This window comes from Carcharodon carcharias, chromosome 7 (genome assembly GCF_017639515.1).
Source record: "Carcharodon carcharias isolate sCarCar2 chromosome 7, sCarCar2.pri, whole genome shotgun sequence".
Taxonomy (NCBI): Eukaryota; Metazoa; Chordata; class Chondrichthyes; order Lamniformes; family Lamnidae; genus Carcharodon; species Carcharodon carcharias.
In genome coordinates this window covers 174,728,308-174,750,705 of record NC_054473.1, presented here as the reverse complement: position 1 = coordinate 174,750,705, position 22,398 = coordinate 174,728,308, and the positions used below count along the sequence as shown (strand labels likewise).

General features: G+C 44.0%; 1 protein-coding gene across 2 annotated transcripts in view; it reads left to right on the top strand.

Moving 5' to 3' along the window:
• Positions 1 to 11,209: 11,209 nt before the first annotated feature.
• The window catches only part of gse1 (Gse1 coiled-coil protein), a 604,225-nt gene continuing 593,036 nt past the window's right edge, over positions 11,210 to 22,398 (top strand). For both annotated transcript variants that reach the window (XM_041190844.1, XM_041190843.1), the window contains exon 1: positions 11,210 to 13,431. In XM_041190844.1, coding sequence (XP_041046778.1) covers positions 11,257 to 13,431 — 2,175 coding nt within the window. In that variant the 5' untranslated portion in view covers positions 11,210 to 11,256. The remainder of the gene's footprint in view (positions 13,432 to 22,398) is intronic.

Genomic DNA, 22,398 nt, shown 5'->3' with positions numbered 1-22,398 from the left:
CAGATACAAACACACACACAATCACAAACACACAAACACATAATAATAAACACACAATCACAAACACACACACACACACAATCACTAACAAACACACGATCAAAAATATACACACAATAACACACAATCACAAACACACACGAACATACGCACAATCACAAACACACCTTCACAAACACACACGAACACACAAACACAATCACAAACATACACACAAACACACACACAATCACAAACACACACACACACAAATACATAGACACAACACAAACTCACACACACAAAAATACACACACAAACACATACACGAGCACACATAAACACACACACAAAAACACCAACACATAAGCACACACACACACACACACACACACACACACACAAAAACACTCAACCACGAACACAATCACACAAACACACACATTAACACACAGACATGAACATGAACACAAACACACACATGAACGCACACATGCACTGATCCTCACTTTGAGTACGTCTGCATGAGATATGTGGCATTCCACAGGATACTAACTGACACAGATGCAGTTTAACCCCATGTCTTTGTCAGACTGTGGCTATGAATCTTCATTTTAACTTTCCCAGTTTTCGTCCTCTTTTTCTGTAGGCACCAACTCTCACAGGGATACAATACCATAGGACATGGTAACCTTCTTCTCCCTCACTTAACAGGTTATGTGTGAACCTAGATAGCGAAGGCTCGGAGACTATTTGACTGCGGAGTGCAATGTGGTGGACCTCTAATTCTATGACAACTCCTGGTATCCACACAGACACACTTTACAGCGGATGGGTGGAGAGAATTGGAGAGGGGGGTGTCTTTGGCTAGCATTGAGGAATGGGAGCCATGACTGTGTTTCTACTTCGAAACACCCACCCCCACCGCTCCTCCACCGCCATACCATAGCTCAGGGTCACCTTAGGCAGGTGTAACTGCTACACCAATTAAAATGATCTGAATCAGAAAAAGTGAGCAGCTTTGCCAGACATTTGATAGTCCATTGCAAATGTGGTCATGTAAAAGGAACATAACGTGGGCTTCACGGTAAATAATATACAATCAAACTGATAAAACCAAACAACAATGATACATAATTGAAGATCAAAAGTGTGAGAACGCAGTACTGCCCATGGTAGCATGTAGCATGACTGCCCCGGCAATCCTCTCCCTATCTCTATACCTCCTCCAGCCCTAAATTCTGTCAAAACCTCTACTCTCCCTCAATTCTGGCCTCTCGCACATTCCTGATTGTCACTGCCCCACATATGCCGGCCATGGCTTCAGTGTCTAGCTCCGGGGTTCTGAATTCCCTGTCTCTCTCCTCCTTTAAGATACTCCTTAAAATCTACCTCTTTGGCTAAGCTTTTGGCCACCTGTCCTAATATCTCTTTTTATGTGGCTTGGTGTCATATTTTACCTGATAGGAGAAGAGCATTGGGATGCTTTAATATGTTAAAGGCTCTGTATAAAAGCAAGTTGTTATTATTATTGCTAAATAGCAAAAGGTCTGACAATTTGAAAAGCAGCGAAGTGGAGTTGGTTGAAACATAAGAGTTTATCTAGAGTACCAGCTGAGGAGCTTAAAAGATGCAAAACTGAGGTGCTGGAGCATTACAATAGGATGGTATATTTACACTGCGACAAGTTTACATAAGTAGCTTCCGATATAAATATGGATTTATGGATTTATAATAGCAAACGCTGACAGGTATTAAGCGCAGATGTAACATTTACCGTGGCAAACTTCCACCCAGTAAGACGATGGCTTGCACCATGGTGGTCAGCTCTGTGTTAAACCTGTGTCCCATGATGTGTTAACATTCTGCAGTGAAACTGGAATGTCCTGTCCAGGGCGCAAGTGTGGGCAAGATTAATGGAGACCTTGAGCTACCCAAACATCAGGATCCCCTCTTAACCTCCCCGGTTGAGTACAAAGGAATGCGTAGCACTACTTTCTCACCAGCTTAGTTGCAGGCATTGCCGGAAAGATGGCATATTTTGACAACAGTCCGCTTTTGATCTCCACTCCAGATTTTTGTCAGCGTTTCCTCTCATAGCCTGTGTGATAAAACCAAACATCAATGATACATAATTGAAGGTCAAAAGTGTGAGAACGCAGTACTGCCCAGTGTGACTGCCCCGGCAATCCTCTCCCTATCTCTGTACCTCCTCCTGCCCTAAATTCTGCCAAAAACTTCCGATGTGAAGCGTCTAGTGTGTGGGTGAAGAAGGTTAGCATGTTTTCTGCTTTTGTGTATGAGTTTGCTCCTCACTTTCAGCCTACACCACAGGCCAGCAGCAATGTGACAGAGACAAATGTGTGAGACTGTCCCTGTCAGTGCACAGCCTCTCCATCAGCAAGTTTGGCAAGTCCTCAGCTGTGCCTCCTCGTGGCAACACACAAATACTGAGTCCCTCAGAACCCCAGCTGAAGCTTCAGAGGAAATCAGAGGAGATCAGGCACTCCCAAATATGCAGAATGCAGGCCCACTTGCATGTGATCATGCCCAGGCACTCATGAACCAAACTCCCAGCTCCACTGCCTTGTGGATACCTTGCAAGGTTTGCAATATATAGCTTTAGGTTTAGAGCTGGATTAGTTAAGAAATGCACTGCTCAGTGTAAATCAAAGCCATGTGGTCTAGGAAAATTCCAGGCTCAAGTCCTGGTCTAATCTAGATCAGCTGATAGAATCATAGAACAATACAACAGAGAATGTGGCCATTGAGTTTGGGAGAGCTCTTTCAAAAACAATCCTGTTCATTGCTCCCAATGTGGTCTCCTCTACATTGGAGAGACCAAACGTAAACTGGGCGACCGATTTGCAGAACACCTGCGGTCTGTCCGCAAGAATGACCCAAACCTCCCTGTCGCTTGCCATTTTAACACTCCACCCTGCTCTCTTGCCCACATGTCTGTCCTTGGCTTGTTGCATTGTTCCAGTGAAGCCCAACGCAAACTGGAGGAACAACACCTCATCTTCCGACTAGGCACTTTACAGCCTTCCGGACTGAATATTGAATTCAACAACTTTAGGTCGTGAGCTCCCTCCCCCATCCCCACCCCCTTTCTGTTTCCCCCTTCCTTTTTTTTCCAATAAATTATAAAGATTTTCCTTTTCCCACCTATTTCCATTATTTTTTAAAAAAAAACTTTTAAAAAATCTTTTATGCTCTCCCCACCCCCACTAGAGCTATACCTTGAGTGCCCTACCATCCATTCTTAATTAGCACATTCGTTTAGATAATATCACCAACTTTAACTTTAACACCTATGTGTTCTTTTGTACTATTGTTGTTGACATCTTTTGATGATCTGCTTCTATCACTGCTTGTTTGTCCCTCCAACCACACCCCCACTCCACTTCTCTCTCTCTCTCTCTCTCTCTCTGTCTCCGCTCCCCACACACACACCTTAAACCAGCTTATATTTCAACTCTTTCTTGGACTCGAACTCAAGTTCTGTCGAAGGGTCATGAGGACTCGAAATGTCAACTCTTTTCTTCTCCGCCGATGCTGCCAGACCTGCTGAGTTTTTCCAGGTAATTCTGTTTTTGTTTTTGTTCTGTTCATTCCACTCCCTGTTCTATCACCATATCCTGCCATTGTTTTCTCTTTCAAGTATTTACCCAAGTCCCTTTTGAAGCCACTGTTGAATTTGTTTCCACTACTTTTTCTGGCAGCACGTACCAAATCCTGACCACTCTTTACATTAAAAGGTTTTTCCCCATCTTGCCTCCACTTCATATACCAATTGCCTTATATCTGTGCCCTCTAGTTACTGATTCTTTAGCCACTGAAAACAGTTCCTTGTTATTTAGTCTCTCTAAACCCTTCATGATTTTAAACACCTCCAGCAAAACTCCTCTTTGCATCTCTTCTAGAAACAGCCCCAGCCTCTTCAATCTATCCAGATGGCCATAATCCCTCAACACTTGAATAACAGTGTGGTGAATCTCTTCTGTACCCTCTCTAAAGCCTTCACATGTTCCTAAAGTGTAGTGAGCAGAATTTGACACAGTAATTTCGGCCAGTGTGCTGGAAGAGCACCACAGTTTAATAAAGCCCACCTGGCCTAAAGAACAGAAAAACAAGTGTTCTCAGTACTGACCCATAATCTCCACCCCCACCCCCATGTTGCAAAGTGTGCCTGATGCCTACATACACACAGCAGACAAGGGAATGAACGGTTTCAGTGGTAGTGCAATTCTTGGCTACGATGCCTGCCAACCCTCTCTTTCAAGGTTGGTAGATGAAATGTGGCGCTTGGCTGTGGTATCAGAGAAGTGATAACGCAAAGAATCAAATCCCAGCAAGAGCCAAAGCCTTTAGAAGTGAAAGGCACAGGATTTGTGTGAGGAATGGGGGAGAGGAGAGAGAACAAAGCAATGTGTCAGTCTCTCAGGGAAGATTGGGGTCTAACAAAGCTATGTCATTGCACCAACTCTCCTCCATTTCCTCACTGCAACACTACATCTCACCTCCAGCAAATTATTCACAGGCATGGAGACCATTCAACCTATACTGCCTTTAATCCTAAGCGAAAACCATTCCAACCTCAGTCATAGAGCTTCAGTATGTAGAGGATGCTTGAGTTCCAGGTCATTGTCAACTCCTTCTCTGAAGCATATGGGAAAATGGACCTTTCACTAAACACCTGGAAAACTAAAGACCTCTTCTGACCAGCTCCCACAGCAAAACTCCTCCCCCCATTCCACCCCCCTCCGCCACCCCTCCCCCACCCCATTGATTAAGATAAATGGCGTGATGCTGGTAAAAGTGGACCATTTTCTGTATTTTGGGAGCCTCCTCTTGATGAGTCCGAATGACCCTTCAACAGAACTAAGTAAAAACAGAAGAGAGGTGAAATATAAAGAACTCTCCTCTACTATTTACTAGAGTATAAAACTCTATACTATATACTAGAGTAAAATACTCTACTCAGAACTTGGTCATGGCAGGAGACCCCTTTCAGGACAACGGAAACACTTTAGGGATGTGCTCAGAGTATCCCTGAAAAGTCCAACCCTCCCTGCCAACTCTTGCGAGACCCTAGCTTGTGACCAACCAAGATGGAGAAGGCTCATTCAGGAAGGAACCGAGCACATCGAGAGGCTTCATTGGGAACATGCAGAGGTGAAGTCAAAGCGTTGGGGCAAGCGCACAAACCTCCAATCAACCATCTGCTCAACCCTCCAAGCACTACGTACCCCACATGTGGCAAGTCTGCAGACCACATATTGGACTTATCAGCCATATAGAACTCGCCAAACTGGAGTGGAAGCAAGACATTCTCAATCCCAAGGGTCTGCCTAAGATAAGAAGAGACGTGTGTTATAATAAAAATAAATCCGATGATAGAAATTTGCAGGACTTAAATCTGATCTTTATTTTTCTTTTATAGTCATGGTGTAAGAATAGTGGGTGTCAGCCAGCTTGTTTTAGTGCTCCAAATGAGTACAACCATTGCTGCTGACATTCTCTGTAGCTTTACAGAATCTATGTGAGTGAAGCCAAGACATGCACCCCATATGGTTCTTGTATGTTTAGATTGTGCGAGCACTAATACTTTGGATTCCTTTCTTTTACTTGTTTTACTTGTCCTAAGTATCTGTCAGTGTTGTCCTATATCAATGACAATTTGTATTTATATAGCATCTTTAACTTAGCACAATGTTCCAAAGGCACTTCACTGGAGCATTGTCAAATATTCCTAGATATTCGGACAGGTCACCAGTGCTGGGTCAGAGAGGTAGGTTTAAGGATCTTCTTAAAGGAGGGAAGAGAGGTAGAGATGTGGAGGGATTTAGGGAGGGAATTCCAGAGCTTAGGTCCTTGGTGGCTGAAGACACAATTAAAATCTGGGATGTGCAAGAGGCCACAATTGGAGGAGCGCAGAAATCTTGCAGGATTGCAGGACTGAGGATTTAGAGAAAATACAAAGAGATGGGGAGAATAGAGGTACTGGAGGGATTTGAACATAAGGGTGAGAATTTTTAACTTGTGTTGTTACAGGACCAGGTGCTAAAGTAGGTCAGTGAGCACAAGGGTAAGGGATGAACAGGACTTAGTGTGATTTATATAATGGACAGCAGAGTTTGAATGAGCTTTCAAACATAATAACATAAGAAATAGGAGCAGGAGTAGGCCATTCAGCCCCTCAAGCCTGCTCCGCCATTCAATAAGATCATGGTTTAAAGAGGTGACAGGTTGGTCAGGAGAGAATTAGAACTAGCTGCTAGGAAGCATGGCTAAAAGATGAAAGATCATGGAGACTAATGCACCAATTACCATTCCCAACGTCTTTGTGACTGTTCCTTTTGGTTCCTCCCTTAAGCAGTCTAGCAAAGTCTGACAACAAAGTTTGTGGGGAGTTCTGGATGCAAGCCACACCCTATCACTCCACAGCACTTCTAAATAATTGAAGAATTTTTTCTGTGATATCCATCCCCCACCTCAACCCAGCTTTAGGGTTTATGGGAGAATATGGAGCTTGCCTCTGCTACATGCTCATGCAGTCCCACTCCAGACTTGAGCATGTGATCTAGGCTGGCACTTCAGGGCAGTACTGAGGGAGTGCTTCATTGCCCTAGGTACTGGTTTTTGGATCAAACATTGCACCCAGATCCTGTCTTCCCTCTCAGGTGGATGTGAAAGATCCTACTTCATTATTCGATAAAGAGCAGAGTTCTCCCCAGTCCCCTGGCCAACAGTTACCCCTCAACCCTGAAAACAGATGATCTATTCACTTATCTCATTACTGTTTGTGGGAGCTTGCTGTGCGCAAATTGGTTGCCACGTTTCCTACATAACGACACTTCAAAATTACTTAATTGGCTGTAAAGAAGGCAATATGAGGAAAAACTTATTTTACGCAGCAAGTGGTTACGATCTGGAATTCCCTGCCTGAGAATTTGGTGGAGGCAAATTTAACTGAGGCTTCCAAGAGGGAATTAAATAAGCACCTGGATGGAAAAGATTTGCAGAGCTACAGGAAAAGGGCAGAGAAGTGGGACGAGTTAAATTGTTGTTGCTGAGAGCCGGTACAGACACAATGGGCCAAATGGCCATCCTGCCCTGTAACCACTCTATGTTTCTAGGTTGTGAAAACTGTATGCGATGCAAGTCTTTCTTCCTTACATGCTCTTGTAGTGCCCTGTGTGCACATTTCATGGTTAAATGTCCAGCATTATCCTGCTGATTTAGGAAAGGGAGGAACCCCTGAGTTGTACGAGTGATTTTATGTCAATGCAAAAGATGCAACCAAACTTCTTAACATGAATTCTTAAACTGTGACAGCAGCTAACCAAACATGAGAAAAAGCTTTGCTGGGCAGCAAAGTCCTCATCCAGCACTACAAACTATTTATTTAGCAACAGAAACAATAAACTATTGGGAACAAAATAAACGCCCTTACCTCAATAGCTTTATAGGAATGGTAATCTGTTCCAAAACATGAGGCTGAATTACAATGGGAAAGACTTAGGTTTAAAAAATGGCAGGGATTTAATTAAATGAGGAAGGGGAACAAGTTAAAGGATGGTATGTGTGTTTAACCAGCCATGTGGACAACATGTTAGGAAAAATAACCAGTAACATTTTTAAAAAGTGGAGTGAGCCAACTACAAATGGAACAAATAAATGGTTACAGTCAGAGATGGAGAGATTACAGTTCTGGTATTAATAGAATATGGTGTGAGGAAAAATACCGCCTCACAGGTTTTAATCAGGGCTCCATCATTTATATATAAAAGGAATCTTTTGCCTGTTTTTGTGCTATTATCCAGATGTTTGTATCAGTTGGAAACATAAACATTCAAATTCTCCAGAACAAAGATAATGCATCGACACTCTGCAATCCCATGTGTGGAACGCCAGTGCCAGATAAGCATCTTGCACCGTGATAAATAGTGAAAGCATTTCAAGAATTTCAGTTGTATATTGTTGGTAGATGGACTTTAAAGGGCAGATTATTAAAATAAACTGGGGGATTGCAAAGAAAACATTTCACCATCTATTTGAATTGTGAGGGAAGTTTTTCATTAAACACTTCAGAAAATATTTATTTTATCTTTTATGCAGATGTTAACAGGAGTCTTTCCTCACTTGTAGTGGCATCTTTTAAGTTGAGACCAATAAAGGAAAGTAATTGCATGTTTACAAAAAGTTGTCTGTTTTACAGTTTTCAATAAGTAACAAAAAAAAACTACAGTTGAAGAGTATGCACATTCTAAGCAAGTCAAGGGGCTAACTAAGAAGGTGGGAACATGAGAATATAGCAATAAGGCAACAAGATAGGTCATTCAGCCCCTCAAGACTGTTCCACCATTCGGTTATATCATAGCTGATCTGTATCTTCATTCGACTTACTTGGTTCCATATCTCTGAATACCATTACCCAGCAAAAATTTATAAGAACATAGAATCACTTTTGATGACACTTATACTCACTTCACCAGATTTTGGCTCATTATGTGCAATGCCACAGAACATCAACTAGTATTTTTAGAGTGGTATTTGAACACATAATTTCTGACACAGAGGCACAAGTGCTGCCAGTGATCCACAACTCAACTTTTTTATTCAGGCAGGAAATTATGTTATTGTAGATATGCTTTTATGTTATGGAACTGCACCCAGTGTCAAACACACAAGGTCCTTTACACTTGGCAATGTTATAAGCTGCTCAATGGTGCTTTATCATGAGTCTTGTTGCCCTGCTGATGAATTTATCTGCTCTACTATTGCCTGGTGTTTTATGGAGGAAGGGTAGGAGTGGAAACAGTGAAGGGTGGTATCATGCCACTTTTCTCAAAACCAAAGTTGAAATATTAGTGTCTCTATAGGTGGTCCTTAGCTGTTCAGCTCCCCAAGCTCCTCGCCCCAGCGTTTGAGTTCAATGTATTTTGTGACTTGCCCCCTCTGGTGAGCTGGCTGTTCCTGGACATATTATCCTATTTCACATCTGTTGCTAAATACTTTCTGAATGTGTACCATTCTTAACGGTTAGAATCCAGCCACGCTGCCTGCTCAAATCTTCAACTTTCTTTCTAGATCACAAACCACATTTGTAACTTTGACGGTAGTGGCAGCTTGGCTTAAGGGTAGCACTCATCTCTAATCCAGAATTTTCTGGTTATAGTCTTATCCCAGGGCTTGCCCACATCATTTAGACTGATCCTTTAGTGTAGTACTGAGGGCATGCTGCATTGTTGGTGGTGCTTTTTTTTGAATACGCTGTTAAGCCAAAGCTGGTATATTGCTGCCTTTCCCAAAACCAATGAACACTTGCCTCTTAGAGTGGATATAAAAGATCCCATGCTACTTTTCCAAGGAAGAAGGGTGCCTTATGGTGTCCTTGCCAACATTTATCCCTCAACCAACACAGTCAAAACAGACCAACTGGTAATTTATCTCATTGCTGTTTGGGGAATATTGCTGTGTGCGTGATTTATTCATTGTTGTTTGGGTACATTACTGTGTACATGACTTGTCTCATTGCTGTGTATGGGATATTGCTGTGTATATGATTTATCTTATTGCTGTTTGGGGATATTGATGTGTGCATGATTTAACTCATTGCTATGTGTGGGATATTGCTGTGTATATGATTTATCTCATTGCTGTTTGGGGGATTTGGTGTGTATACACAACTTATCTCATTGCTGTTTGGATAATATTGCTGTCTACATGATTTATCTCATTGCTGTTTGGGGGATATTGTGGTGTATACGATACTTCTCATCGTTGTGTGTGGGCTATTTCTATGGACACAACTTGTCTTATTGTTGTGTGTGGGATATTGTTGTATGCACAATTTGGTTGTCAGTTTGTTCCCCAAAAAAGTGACTATATTTTGGAAACAATTGGTTGTGAAGTACTTTGTTATGTCACGAGGATGTAAAGGGTGCTATATGAATGCAAGTTTGTTCTTTGCTTAGATTTGGTTCTGTTGTTCAGATGCAAGTTTTATTCAAAGTCCAAATATCTGAGGAATCTTAGCTTCTGTTAACCTGAATCAGATTTTTTTCTCTGCATTGGGGGAGGTGACAAATAATTCAATCTCAATTCTCAATGCAGTACTAAATACTCCAGGTTTCTAGCTACTAGCGTCACCTGAGCATGGGATTCAGTGAAAAGGTGGTGAAGATATGTTGGTGCTTTTATTGAAGGATTGAGAAAAAAATTGGCATATTCAAAGCGGGGGAGGGGGGGTTGGGGGAGTGTCTTGGACTTCAAAATGGAAGGAGGACATTGTCAATTCGAGTTCAGCTTAAATTGACTTCCACTCACAATGTAACAATCAGATCGGCGGGGCGGGGAGATGTTTCAGAATAGCATTTGGAAAGAAGAAAAAAATGAGATTCCAGATTTCCGAGCAGCTTTTTTTTTAGCCGGATGGATGTTTTAATGTCGGTATAGCACGCCTTTCTTTAAACCAGCTGCAAAGATCCTAAACAATAAACCACCCCCCCCGAGCAGACATTCACAGGCAGCTCCGTTTAACCAGTCAGATCTGTTTATATTTTAGATCTTTAAGGCGGGGGAAGGGGAAATGAAATTCATCCAGGTTGTAATTTACAAAAAGAGATAACTGCGGAGCGTAGATATGTCTGTGTGTTGGGAAGAGGGGAATACCTTTAGGTGCTATTGAGTCAAAGGAATTGGGAGAGAGATAATTATTTAAGATGCAGTTGAGTCGAGGCAACTGTGAGATATGTCACGTTAGATACATAATTATCAATTCGGAGGCGTTGAGTGGAGGGAAATTGAGGGATATATTGTTTTTATGTAAGGTGCTGTTGTGGGGACGGATGCATCTTCTGGAAGAGTTCTGTCTGCAGTGTTCCTCTCTCTCTCTCTCTCTCTCTCTGTCTCTGTCTGTCTCTCCCTGTGTGTTCGGTCCCCTGGGGGTGGGGGGGTAGTGTGGATGTGTGAAGTTTGAAGTTTTGCTGGAAGTGTGGGGTCTGGAAGTTTGTTGAGTCGGAGTTGCATTGTGGGACCATGAAGATGCTCAGTAGGAGATGGCGCTGTCTAGCTGGCTGGAGGGGAGAGCTGGGCAAAGTTTGGAGCAAATTGTGAGAGCGCTCTCAGTCTTTAAACTGCAGCCGGGGCGGGGTGGAGAGAGAGAGAGAGAGAGGGAGAGAGGAGGAGGAGGAGGAGGAGGAGGAGGGGAGGTGGGGGGGAACAGAGACACCCCCAGCCCCAGCAGCCAAAACCACCCCCAGCGCGATTATGACTGACAAAGCGGCGGCTGCTGCTCCGATCTCCAGGAAACACCGGCTGATGGCAGCCATCGCGTCCGGGGAAGAGAGCTCCCTCCCCGGCTCCACCAACGGCTCTGCCCGCTTGCACTGCTTCATCTGCGGGGGCTGGATGAGCCCTGGCCGGGAGCACCAGCTGCAGGTCCGGGGCAACTGCGGCTCACCTTCCTTCCCATTCCTCCTGCAGCAGGAGCCGGCTCCCGGCGCCCGGGGGGTGAGCGCCGAGGGCTGGGTGTTGGTGTGCTCCGTGTGCCGCTGCTTCCTGGGCGAGCAGTGGGAGTCGTTCGAGAGGTCGCGGACCCCAGTGGACAAGCGCATGTACTGGCTCAAGAGACCCCACCAGTGTGACAGCCGCAGGGGGTCCCAGGAGTGGAACCCCAGCTACCAGCCTGAAGACAGCCAGGTCCAGGGCAGGAGCAGCAAGGAGCTGCTGGAGTCCTCGCTGTCCTCCCTGTCTGACCAGGACATCTCAGACCAGGAGCTCGAGCTGGACCACATCTCACAGCGAGCTCGCCCGCAGCACCGGCCCCCTGCCCTGGGTGCCCCCACCCGGGCACAGCACTTCCCCGGGCTCCCGCTCCCGCTCCGCCTTGGAGGCTCTGCCCAGGACGCGGGTCACCTGGTTTGCCAGCAGCAGCCGCTGAACAGCCACCCAGCCGACGTGGCCCACCCGAAGGCGGGAAAGGGGGCAGATTCCGACGCCCTGCCCACACCCAGGTTGTCCCCGCTGGCAGCTCCCAGCTCCTCGGACGAGACCCCGGGCCAGCTGACCCCTTTCAAGTTCAGCGACAGCAGCAACGCCTGCGACTACTCCTCCTCGGACGACGAGCTCCCTGTCCCCGGCGGTCAGGTGAGGGGGGCTGGTCAGAACGGGGAGATCTGCGCCCAGGAGGTGGCGAGGGTCAACAGGCAGGCCAGGGAAGCTGGCAGCGTCATCGCCAAGACCAGGAGCGCGGCGCAGCCCCAGGATCACTCGTGTTTCATCTGCGGGGCCAAGTTGTTCCGGAGCTCGCAGCACACGGTCCACGTCCAGAAGCAGGAGAGCACTTCCAACGAGCCCTTCTTCCCCTTCCTGTGGCTTCATAACCCTCCCCCCGGAGCGTGCCCCCTGAGCCTGGAGGGCAGCACCAAGGTCTGTTCCTTCTGCCATGTGTCGTTAATGCAGCAGTGGCAAGGCTTTGAGATGGCAAATGTGCCCGTGCTGCAGCGGCTTTACATGGTGCCCCTGAATGCTGGCGTTTTGGGCGCAGTGACGAAAAGCGCCGGGGAGAGGGACTCGGGGAGCGGCAGGAAGACCCCTCAGCGGGGCTGCTATCTTTGCGGCGAGGACTGCGGCAAAGAGGCCAAGGCTGTCCGTTCGAGGGGCCTCAATGGCAGCGCGCGGGACAACCCCATGTACTTTCCGTTCATTTGCCTCCTGCCGTGCCCTCCCAGTTCCAAAGCGATGACGGAGTGCGGGGAAGTCTGCTGCTGTAAGGTCTGCTACGCCGTGCTGGAGGACATGTGGGCAGCTTACACGGTGTCGGAGCGCGAGGAGTTGATCTCGTCGGCCCAGGCCTTCCTCAGGAGGTACCTACAAATCAACGCCAGCACCTCTTGTCCAAACTCATTGGCCCGCCAGCCTCTGAGGGCGGGTCGCACATCCGTGTGCCTGCTGTGTGGCACGGAGCTGGAACCCGGGCGGGAGTTTCAGTTGAACGTCAATCCTCCCAGCCGTCATGGCGACCACGAACCCTTCTTTCCATTCTTGGCCAACTGCCCGCGCACAGCCCAAGGCCAACCCGTGGATTCGACTGGCCTGGCATTTGCCTGCGTTTTGTGCTACCACGACCTGCTCGAGCAATGGTGGCGTGGGAAGAAGTCTCAGCATCCGAGCAGCCCCTGGTCCAGGCAGTACAAGGTGGACATGTTTGTCTGCTTCTTCTGCAGACAGGAGAGAAGGCGCTATCTTGGCCTGAAAACCATCACGATAAACCGACTCCCTGTCTTCCTGCATGCACCTCGAGTGGCTGATGCCCTTGTGGTGGACAATGGCGAACACTTGACAATTGGGACCTGCGAGGATTGCAGAGCTATGGTACTGGCTGGGAACTGCCTCAAACAAGGAAGCCAAAAGGATTCTTTATCACCACCCAGTAATGCAAAGGTAAACCGTTTGTTTCTTTTCAGTCTGGTGACCCTGTATATTTGTATCTGAGTTGGACTGTCACTTTGGGGGCAATAGTCTTTTTTGCTATTTTGCAGTGCAAGACGTAATTCTAGTTGTCTGCTGTATTTCAAGATAGCCAAAATCAATCTCAATTTATAACAACAGATAATATTTCCCTGTCCCCTGGGTGTGAGACAGGTTACACTTTGGCTAGCAAAAGCATTTTAAATCTGGCCAGATGGTACCAGCCCCAATGGGTGCACTGACTACTTGAGAACTCTGTACCCAAGTAAAGCTCGATAATCAAGCCAAGTGTGTAACGAGGTGGCTGCTGTCGCACAGCCAAAACACAGTGCCCACATGGTCAATATAAAATGATGATGAATTGTTTGTCCTGTAGTAAGCTGGAATGTTGTGATGTTATTTGAAGTCCTGCCTCTTCAACTCAACAGTTTTCACTTTTTTTTGTTCATTCTGGGAACGCGTGCATGACAAATTAGATTTGATATTCAGTACATTTCCCATAAATGTTCAGGACTAAAAAAGGGAATTTAAAAAAAAAAGTCAAATATACCTGGCAAAACATATTTTGCAAGTTGTAAAGATGTTGCTCAGTGAGTTAAGTCTAGAACTTTTACTCAGGCATTGTTATATCAAGATGCTCATCCCAACTGTGCACCCTGGTGCTTTGTAAGAACTTAGTTATCGCGCCGGACTTTAAGTCCAATCTCATTCTCAAAATTCTCATGATCGGTAACCTGCGAACATCAGGCAAACTGCTGACTGTCCTTTGATGCGATCTGATTTTACTTTATCAAAGAAATTTGACCGCAGTTGTTGCCTGACTAATAGGACAGATGCTCTGCTACTTCGGTGCTGATTGGTCATCATCTTTTTGCCCTTGCTACAGTGAGCATATGTTCCTGTTTTGTCACTTGCAGAGGGATAACCTTGTCTACCTCAGCCTTCCAAGAGGCAGCGTAGGCTGTGTTGTGGAAGCAGCTGTGCAATATTTTGACTGAGACGGAATCAAACAGAGTTATCACTGGGGTGGCAGCAAAGTGTAATGGTGGGCATTTGAAGTTTTCACCAAAACCATACAACTGGCTTGAGATTTTGTTTTACAAATCATTTTCGTTTCAGTAAAGTGTACAGAAGTTTCTGTTAATGTAGATGCTACCCTTCTTAATCGAGTTGTGTCTAAGAAGAATGCTATGAGTTGTGGAACAGTTGACACCAAGTACTGGTAGCTACAGCTCTGTCATGGGAGTAATCTGAGAGGGTGAATTCAGAGAATCGCACAAACTATGGGATATTAAGTTTCAGGGTGACTTTTTATTGTTTATGTGTATCACCCCCAGTAAGCTACATAAAGCTGGTTACAGTGCAGTGCTGTATCACGTGCAAATGAGACTTTCACATTTAACAGTGCTGACTTTGACTCAATTTCCTTCATTGGGTCTAAGTGCTTGGCAAGTGTTTTGTTTGTTAAACATTTTTCCTATAAAGGATGTGGCCCTTTAATCTGGAAGAATGCATTTTTCTTTCATATTCAGCATGTACCTTTTTAAGAGAGTCTCCATCACAACCGCACTCTCCCTCCTTCTGCACAGGGCAACCTTTAACTTGCAGTGCAGTTTCAGACTAGATGCAATGCACCAGGCTATAGTTAAATGCTGCATCTTGGTGCAATTGATCATCGTACATTAGAGTAAAGCAGAGAGTTTTTGCAATGGAACTTGAACTTACACAGTCGTGCAGCATACTGTGTATAAAGGTTCATTCATTTTCTGTGGATGTTTTAAGGTTGCAATTGTTTTCTCTGTTTCTGCATGTACTTCACCCTAATCCTTTCATAAGTCTGCATGATGGTTTGTGACAGTCTCCACTGGTTTTCCGTTAGGTTTTTATTTGAAATCCCCACAAAAACAACACAGTGCTTTGAATAAACAGCATTGCTCTGTGCAGGGATCTTTTTTTAACATTTCACTCATGAATGACTGGCCTTGCCTCTCCACACTATGAATTACCATTCTGTATCTTTCCTGAAAATACGATGTTCAAGAGCAAGGCACTTAATACCTCTCTAGTTATGCAATGAAACAACGTCAGGCCAAAAATAAGATGAGGATTATACTGAAGCTTGAATTGCATTGGAACATGAGTAGGCCATTCAACCCATTGAGCTTGCTCCACCATTCAATTAGATAATGGCTGATTTGCCCCTCAACTTCATTTACCTGCCTTAGGTCCATGTCCCTTTGTATTCTTACCCATCAAAATCTGTCGCCTTATTCTTGAAAGCATCAACAGACATTTGTGGGAAGAGAGTTCTTAATTTACTACAAACCTGTCTGGGGGAAAAAAATGCTTCCCCTTCCTAAATGGCCTTACCCTAATTTTAAGTCTATGTCTCTTTGCCCTTAATTTCCCCATCAGAGGAAACAGTTCCTCCAAACCTATCTTATCAAATCCTTTTCACATTTTATATCCCTCAACCAAATCGTCTCTCAATCTCTTAAATTGAAGAGACTACAAGCCAGGTTTATACACTCTATCCTCTCAATTTAATGCTCTGAGCCTCAGTATAATTCTGGTGTATCTCTGATGCACCCCTTCCATAGCTAGTATACACTTCTTCCTGAGATGTGGTGCCCAGAACTGAAACAGAGTACTCTTCAATGCACCTGAAACATGAATTAACACCCCTTCCCCCCCCGCCGACTCCCCCCACCATACATTATAATCCAGCCCTCTTGAGGATAAAGGCCAATATTCCATGAGCTTTTCTGATTGCTCTTTGTACCTGACGGCTAGCTTTAAATGATTTGTGTACCTGAGGTGAAGGCTAACACAGGGGCATCTGCTGGTACCTGCACCGTGGCTGAATGTGGAAGCTATCTGCAAATGGCAGCTGCGATCCTGTTAACACCCGCCGTCCGCATGTCCAGCAGACATCGCTGGAGAACTGGAAATGGAACCCCCGCAGGATTTTCCTATTTAATTTAACATCGCTGTGCCCACACCTGCTAACTCGGTAAAGAGTGGGAATTGAACCCAGGACCTCGCTGTGTAAGCGTCAGCAGCATAGCACATGGTGTAGTTTATGCACTGAGCCTCGTGTATGTGTGTGAATTGCTTCATTTGGTGTGTGTGTGTTTGTGTGTATGTGAGGGGGGTGGTTGGGTAATTAAAAAGCATGGATGGAATGCCTGCACTCTTGCATGTACAGGAGAAAGGAAAAGGTATAAAATAATGATATCTGGAGCATGTAATTCTGGTCTGTCATTCAGGCTGCAGTGCTGAAAATTCACTACATCGCTCCACTGCTGAGTGGAAATGAAAATTCCAGATGTGTACCCTTGTCTCCCACATTACTGAACCCTAGGAGTCGGGAAACAGCTGGGAACAATTATAAACAAGGCATCAGTTATGTGATGATTGTCTGATTGCGGGCTTTGCTTATTTGATTTTAAAATAATTGCAAGTGTGCACTGCTATCTTTTAACAGTGGTCTATTATAAGATTTACATAACTGCACCCTCTAGTGCTTCTACATACAATTACACTTAAATAAGGGTCTCAAATAGTGTGAGTGTACATGGTGGGAGCAGGCATTTAGAGGTATGTTTCAGTGCAAACACTTGAGTCAAGTGTTTTTAGTGAAAAAAAAAGTGCTGCTGAATTTGCTAAGGTTACAGAATTGAGCTGTGCTTTTTTTTAAAGCTTTTTCAAGTGCAGTAAAAAGGAATCCATTATGTCCAGTGATTTGCCACAGCTTCCTCTTTGGGAGAGTCTAGCAATTCGACCAGCTACTCCTGATCACCACTGCGCTGGTTCACTCCCTCCTCTACTTTGGGAGATTTTTGGCTTGTAGCTATACATACTTTTGCATTGACGTGAAGAAGTTTTGTGTGTTCATCAGTGCAAATTTGTCTTTATAATTTCAGAGATTGCTCAGCATGTTAAACCCTGAGATGCCAGACTGTCTTCTGGGAGCCCCCCACATACTGGCTTTACCTAAACTACACCTTCAATCTTTGATGTGTTGAATTTTCTCTGTTGAACCGGGTCATTGCAGTATTTCTTAAAGGTGTTTCTGACACTCCTTCAATAAGGAAGAAAAAAGCTTAATCTGCCATTCAAATGCTGGTTGTTCTTTCATTACTTCTTGATTTGTCTTAATGCTAAAATGACAGTGTCAGTCGTGGTTCAGGGGGTAGCATTCTCACCCCGAGGTCAGAAGGTTATGAGTTCAGGCCCCACTTCAGGACATTTTGGATGAGACGTTAACCTGAGGCACCATCTGCCCTCTCAGGAGGACATAAAAAGTCTCAAGGTGCTATTTTGGAGAAGGGCAGGGGAGTTCTCCCCAGTGCGCTGGTCAGTATTTATCATTGACGAACAGCACTAAAGCATATCATTAATGCTGTTTTGTGGGATCTTGCTGTGCACTAATTGGCTACCATGTTTCCCTCATTTCAAAATTGGCTGTAAAGTGCCGTGGGAGGTCCTAAGGCCATGTAAGGTGCCACATAATGCAACTTCTTTCCTTCTTTGGCTGACCTCTTAGAAAAACACCAATACTTTGACATTGTACCAATGAAACGCAGCTTAAGGCTATTACTAATCTGTCAGTCACACTTGTGATTCGTGATGTTGGACAGATGAATGATATGCAATGCATAATTCAAGTTCCCCATCTATTTTTTTTGCTTCATATTTTTTGAGCCACATGCAAATTGGCATAGGATAAATAAGATTAGAGAAGTGAATGTGTGGCTTAAGGACTGGTGTGGGAGGAGTGGTTGCTGGTTAGTGGGGCATTGGTATCAGTATTGGGGAAAGTGGGGGCTGTACCATTGGGAAAAGCTATACCTGAACTATGATGGGGCTTGTGTTCTAGTGAGCCACATAACTAGGGAAGTAGAGAGGGTTTTAAACCAAATAGTGGGGGGCAAGAGATCAAATTTGGAAAGATGTGGTAAACCAAAGAGTAGAGACAAGGCAAGAGAGGAAAGGTAATATGGGAAATGATAAACAGATCGTGACAGGGAAGGACAGATGGTACTAATCTAAGAATAAGTCAGCAGATAAGGCTAGACGTTACAAAAATAAAAGGACAAAACTAAAATCTCTGTATATGAATGTACATAGCAGTCAAAACAAAACAGAGAACGGATAGCGCAAATAGAAATAAAAAGCATGATCTGATAGCCATTACAGAGACATGGCCGCAGTTTGACAGATTGGGACCTGAATACTGTTTTTATTTATCACGGGATGTGGGCTATGCTGGCTGGGCCAGCATTTATTGTCCATCCCTAGTTGCCCTTGAGAAGGTGGTGATGAGCTGCCTTCTTGAATTGCTGCAGTCAAGGTGGTGTAGGTACACTCACAGTGCTGTTAAGAAGGGAGTTCCAGGATTTTGACCCAGCAACAGTGAAGGAACAGCGATATATTTCCAATTCAGGATGGTGAGTGACTTGGATGGAGACTTCCAGGTGGTGGTGTTCCCATCTATCTGCTGCCCTTGTCCTTCTAGATGGTATCGGTCATGGCTTTGGAAGGTGCTGTCGAAGGAGCCTTAGTGAATTCCTGCAGTGCATCTTGTAGATGGTATCACACTGCTGCTACTGTGCATCGGTGGTGGAGGGAGTGAATGTTTGTGGATGTGGTGCCAAATAAGGTTAGAGAATATTGAAGTGTATGTGACATTTTGGAAGGACAAGAAGTTAGGAAAAGGTGGAGGGTGGGGATGAAGGTGAAAGGCGGTGGTATTAGCACATTAGAGGGGGATGACCTAAATTCAGGAGCCAGGGTGAATAAACAGTTTGAGTTGAGATGAAAAATTATAAAGGCAAGAAGTCACTTGCGGGAGTGGTGTATAGACCCCCTAATTGTAGCTACGCGATAGGACAGAGTATAAAGGAAAAGATAATGGGAACTTGTCAGAAAGGTACAGTGATAATCTTGGGGGATTTTAATCTGCACATAAACTGGAAAAATCAGGTGGGCAAAGGTAGCATTGATGAGGAGTTCAAAGAATGGTTTTAGAAAAGCATGTTCTGGAGCCAACCAGAAAGAAGGCTATACCAGACTTGGTATTGTTCAATGAGATAGGATCAATTGATAACCTTATAGTTAAGGTACCCCTAGGTAGCAGTGATCATACTATGATTGAATTTTACATTCAGTTTGGGGGAGAGATGAGTGGGTCCAAGATTAGTATTTTGAATTTAAATAAGGGCAATTATAAGGGCATGAAAGCAGAGCTAGCTAAAGTGAACTGGCAAATGAGGTTAAGGGATATGTCCCTTAAGTTTAAGAGATGCAGTGACAGACATTTAACGGGATATTTCAGAATGCACAGATTAGATACATTCCAATGAGAAAGAAAAATTCCAAGGGGAGGACCCACCATCCGTGGTTAACTAAAAAAGTTAATGACAGTATCAAACTTAAAGAAAAAGCGTATATTTAGACAAAGGTGGATGGCAGGACTAAAGATTGGACGGACTATAAAGAACAGAAAAGAATGACAAAAAGATTGATAAGGAAGGAAAAATTGGAGTACGAGAGAAAGCTAGCTAGATATAAAGGCAGAAAGTAAGAGTTTCTGTAGATATTTAAAAAAGAAAAGTTAACAAAGTGAGCGTTGGTCCTATAGAAAATAAGTCTGAGGAGTTAATAATGGAAAGTAAGGAGATGGCAGATGAAATGAAGTGGTATTTTGCACCGGTCTTCACTATCGAGGACACAGAAACAGCTGTAAATCGGGAAATGGAAGGGAGGGAGGAACTCAGGAAAATTACAATCACCAGAGAAAAGGTATTCAGCAAATTGTTGGGGCTGCGGGCTGACAAATCCCCAGGTCCTAATGGCCTTAAAAGAAGTGACTAATGAGATAGTTGATGCGTTGGATTTAATTCTCCAAAATTCCCTAGATTTGGGTAAAGTTCCATTAGATTGGAAAATATCAAACGTAATTCCTTTGCTCAAAAAGCGAGGAAGACAAAGCAGGAAACTACAGGCCAGTTAGCTTAACATCTGTATAGGGAAAATGTTGGAAGCTGTTATTAAAGATGTTATAGCAGAGCACTTAGAAAAATTCAAGGCAATCAGGCAGAGTCAACATGGTTTTGTGAAAGGGAAATAATGTTTTAACCAACTTATTGGCGTTCTTCGAAGGAGTCACATGTGCTGCAGATAAAGGGGAACCGGTGGATGTACTGTACTTAGATTTCCAGAAGGCATTTGATAAAATGCCAAATCAAAGTTTATTGCTGAAAATAAAAGTTCCTAGTGTAGGTGGTAACATATCGGCATGGATAGAAGATTGGCTAGCTAACAGGAAGCAGAGAGTTGGCATAAATGGGGCTGTTTCTGGTTGGCAGGATATAACGACCGGTGTGCCACAGAGATCAGTGTGGGGCCTCAACTTTTTATAATTTAAATAAGTGACTTGGATAAAGGGACCGAAGGAATGATTGCTAAATTTGCTGACGACAAAAAGATAGGTAGGAAAGTAAATTGTGAAGAGGATGTAAGGAGGCTACAAAGGGACTTGGTTAAATAAGTGGGCAAAGATCTGGCAAATGGAGTATCACATGGGAAAATGTGAAAGTGTCCATTTTGGCAGGAAGAATAAAAAAAGAAGCATATTATCTAAATGGTGAGAGATTGCAGAGTTCTGAGATTCAGAGGGATTTGGGTGTCCTAATACATGAATCTCAAAAGGCAAATATGCAGGTACAACAAGTAATTAGGAAAGCTAATAGAATGTTATCGTTTATTGTGAGGGGAATTGAGTACAAAAGTTGTACAGGATACTGGTGAGACCACAACCGGAGTACGCTGTACAGTATTGGTCTCCTTATTTGAAGAAAAATGTAAATGCGTCAGAAGCAGTTCAGAGAAGGTTTACAGACTAATACCAGGAATGGTCAGGTTGTCTTATGAGGAAAGGTTGAACAGGTTAGGCTTGTATCCACTGGAGTTTAGAAGAGTAAGAGGCGACTTGATTGAAACCTTTAAGATCCTGAGGGGTCTTGACAGAGTGGATGTAGAGAGGATGTTTCCTCCTGTGGGAGAATCTAGAATTAGGGGTCATTGTTTAAAAATAAGGGATCACTCATTTAAGACAGAGATGAGGAGAATTATTTTCTCTGAGGGTTGTGAGTCTTTGGAACTCTCTTCCTCAAAAGGCAGTGGAAGCAGAGTCTTTGAATATTTTTAAGGCAGAGCTAGATAAATTCTTGATAAGCAAGGGGGTGACAGGTTATTGTGGGTAGGTGGGAACGTGGAGTTGAGGTTACAATCATATCAGCCATGACCTTATTGAATGGCAAAGCAGGCTGGAGGGGCCGAGTGGCCTAGTCCTGCTCCTAATTCCTATGTTCGTATGTATGTTCATACGTTCATACTTATCTGTTTGACAATCATAACACATTAACTAATCTGTTGCTCTATTTGTGGTTCATTTCATTCTGGTATGACCTACATTATGATCATCAAGTACACCATAATATATGTATATTTTATATATGTAAAGATTTTATTTTGCAGGGGATTTTGTAATCTTTCACTCCCAGCAAAGAGTATTTGTTGGATATTGAGCTGCCGCACTAATTTCTGGTAAAACATCCAAAGTCATATTTACCATCTAAACTTGTCTTGCGTCTGTAGAGAGCTTTACTACATTAGGATGAAATTTAGTTGGTTACAATTAGGTCACCAGCAATAGGAGCAACTTGAGATAATGAAGTTAGGAGTCTTTCACAATAAAAAAAAGTGTGCTGGTTTCAGTTTGACTGTTTCTATAGTGCATTGATACTAATTCACAAAATAAACGTGGTGATAACATTGAGATAACGACAGTATAATTACCCTGGGCTTCAGATATTGTGATGTGCTTGTAACTGTGCATCCAGGCTGAAGTATCTTTTGTCTCCTGATGCCTTA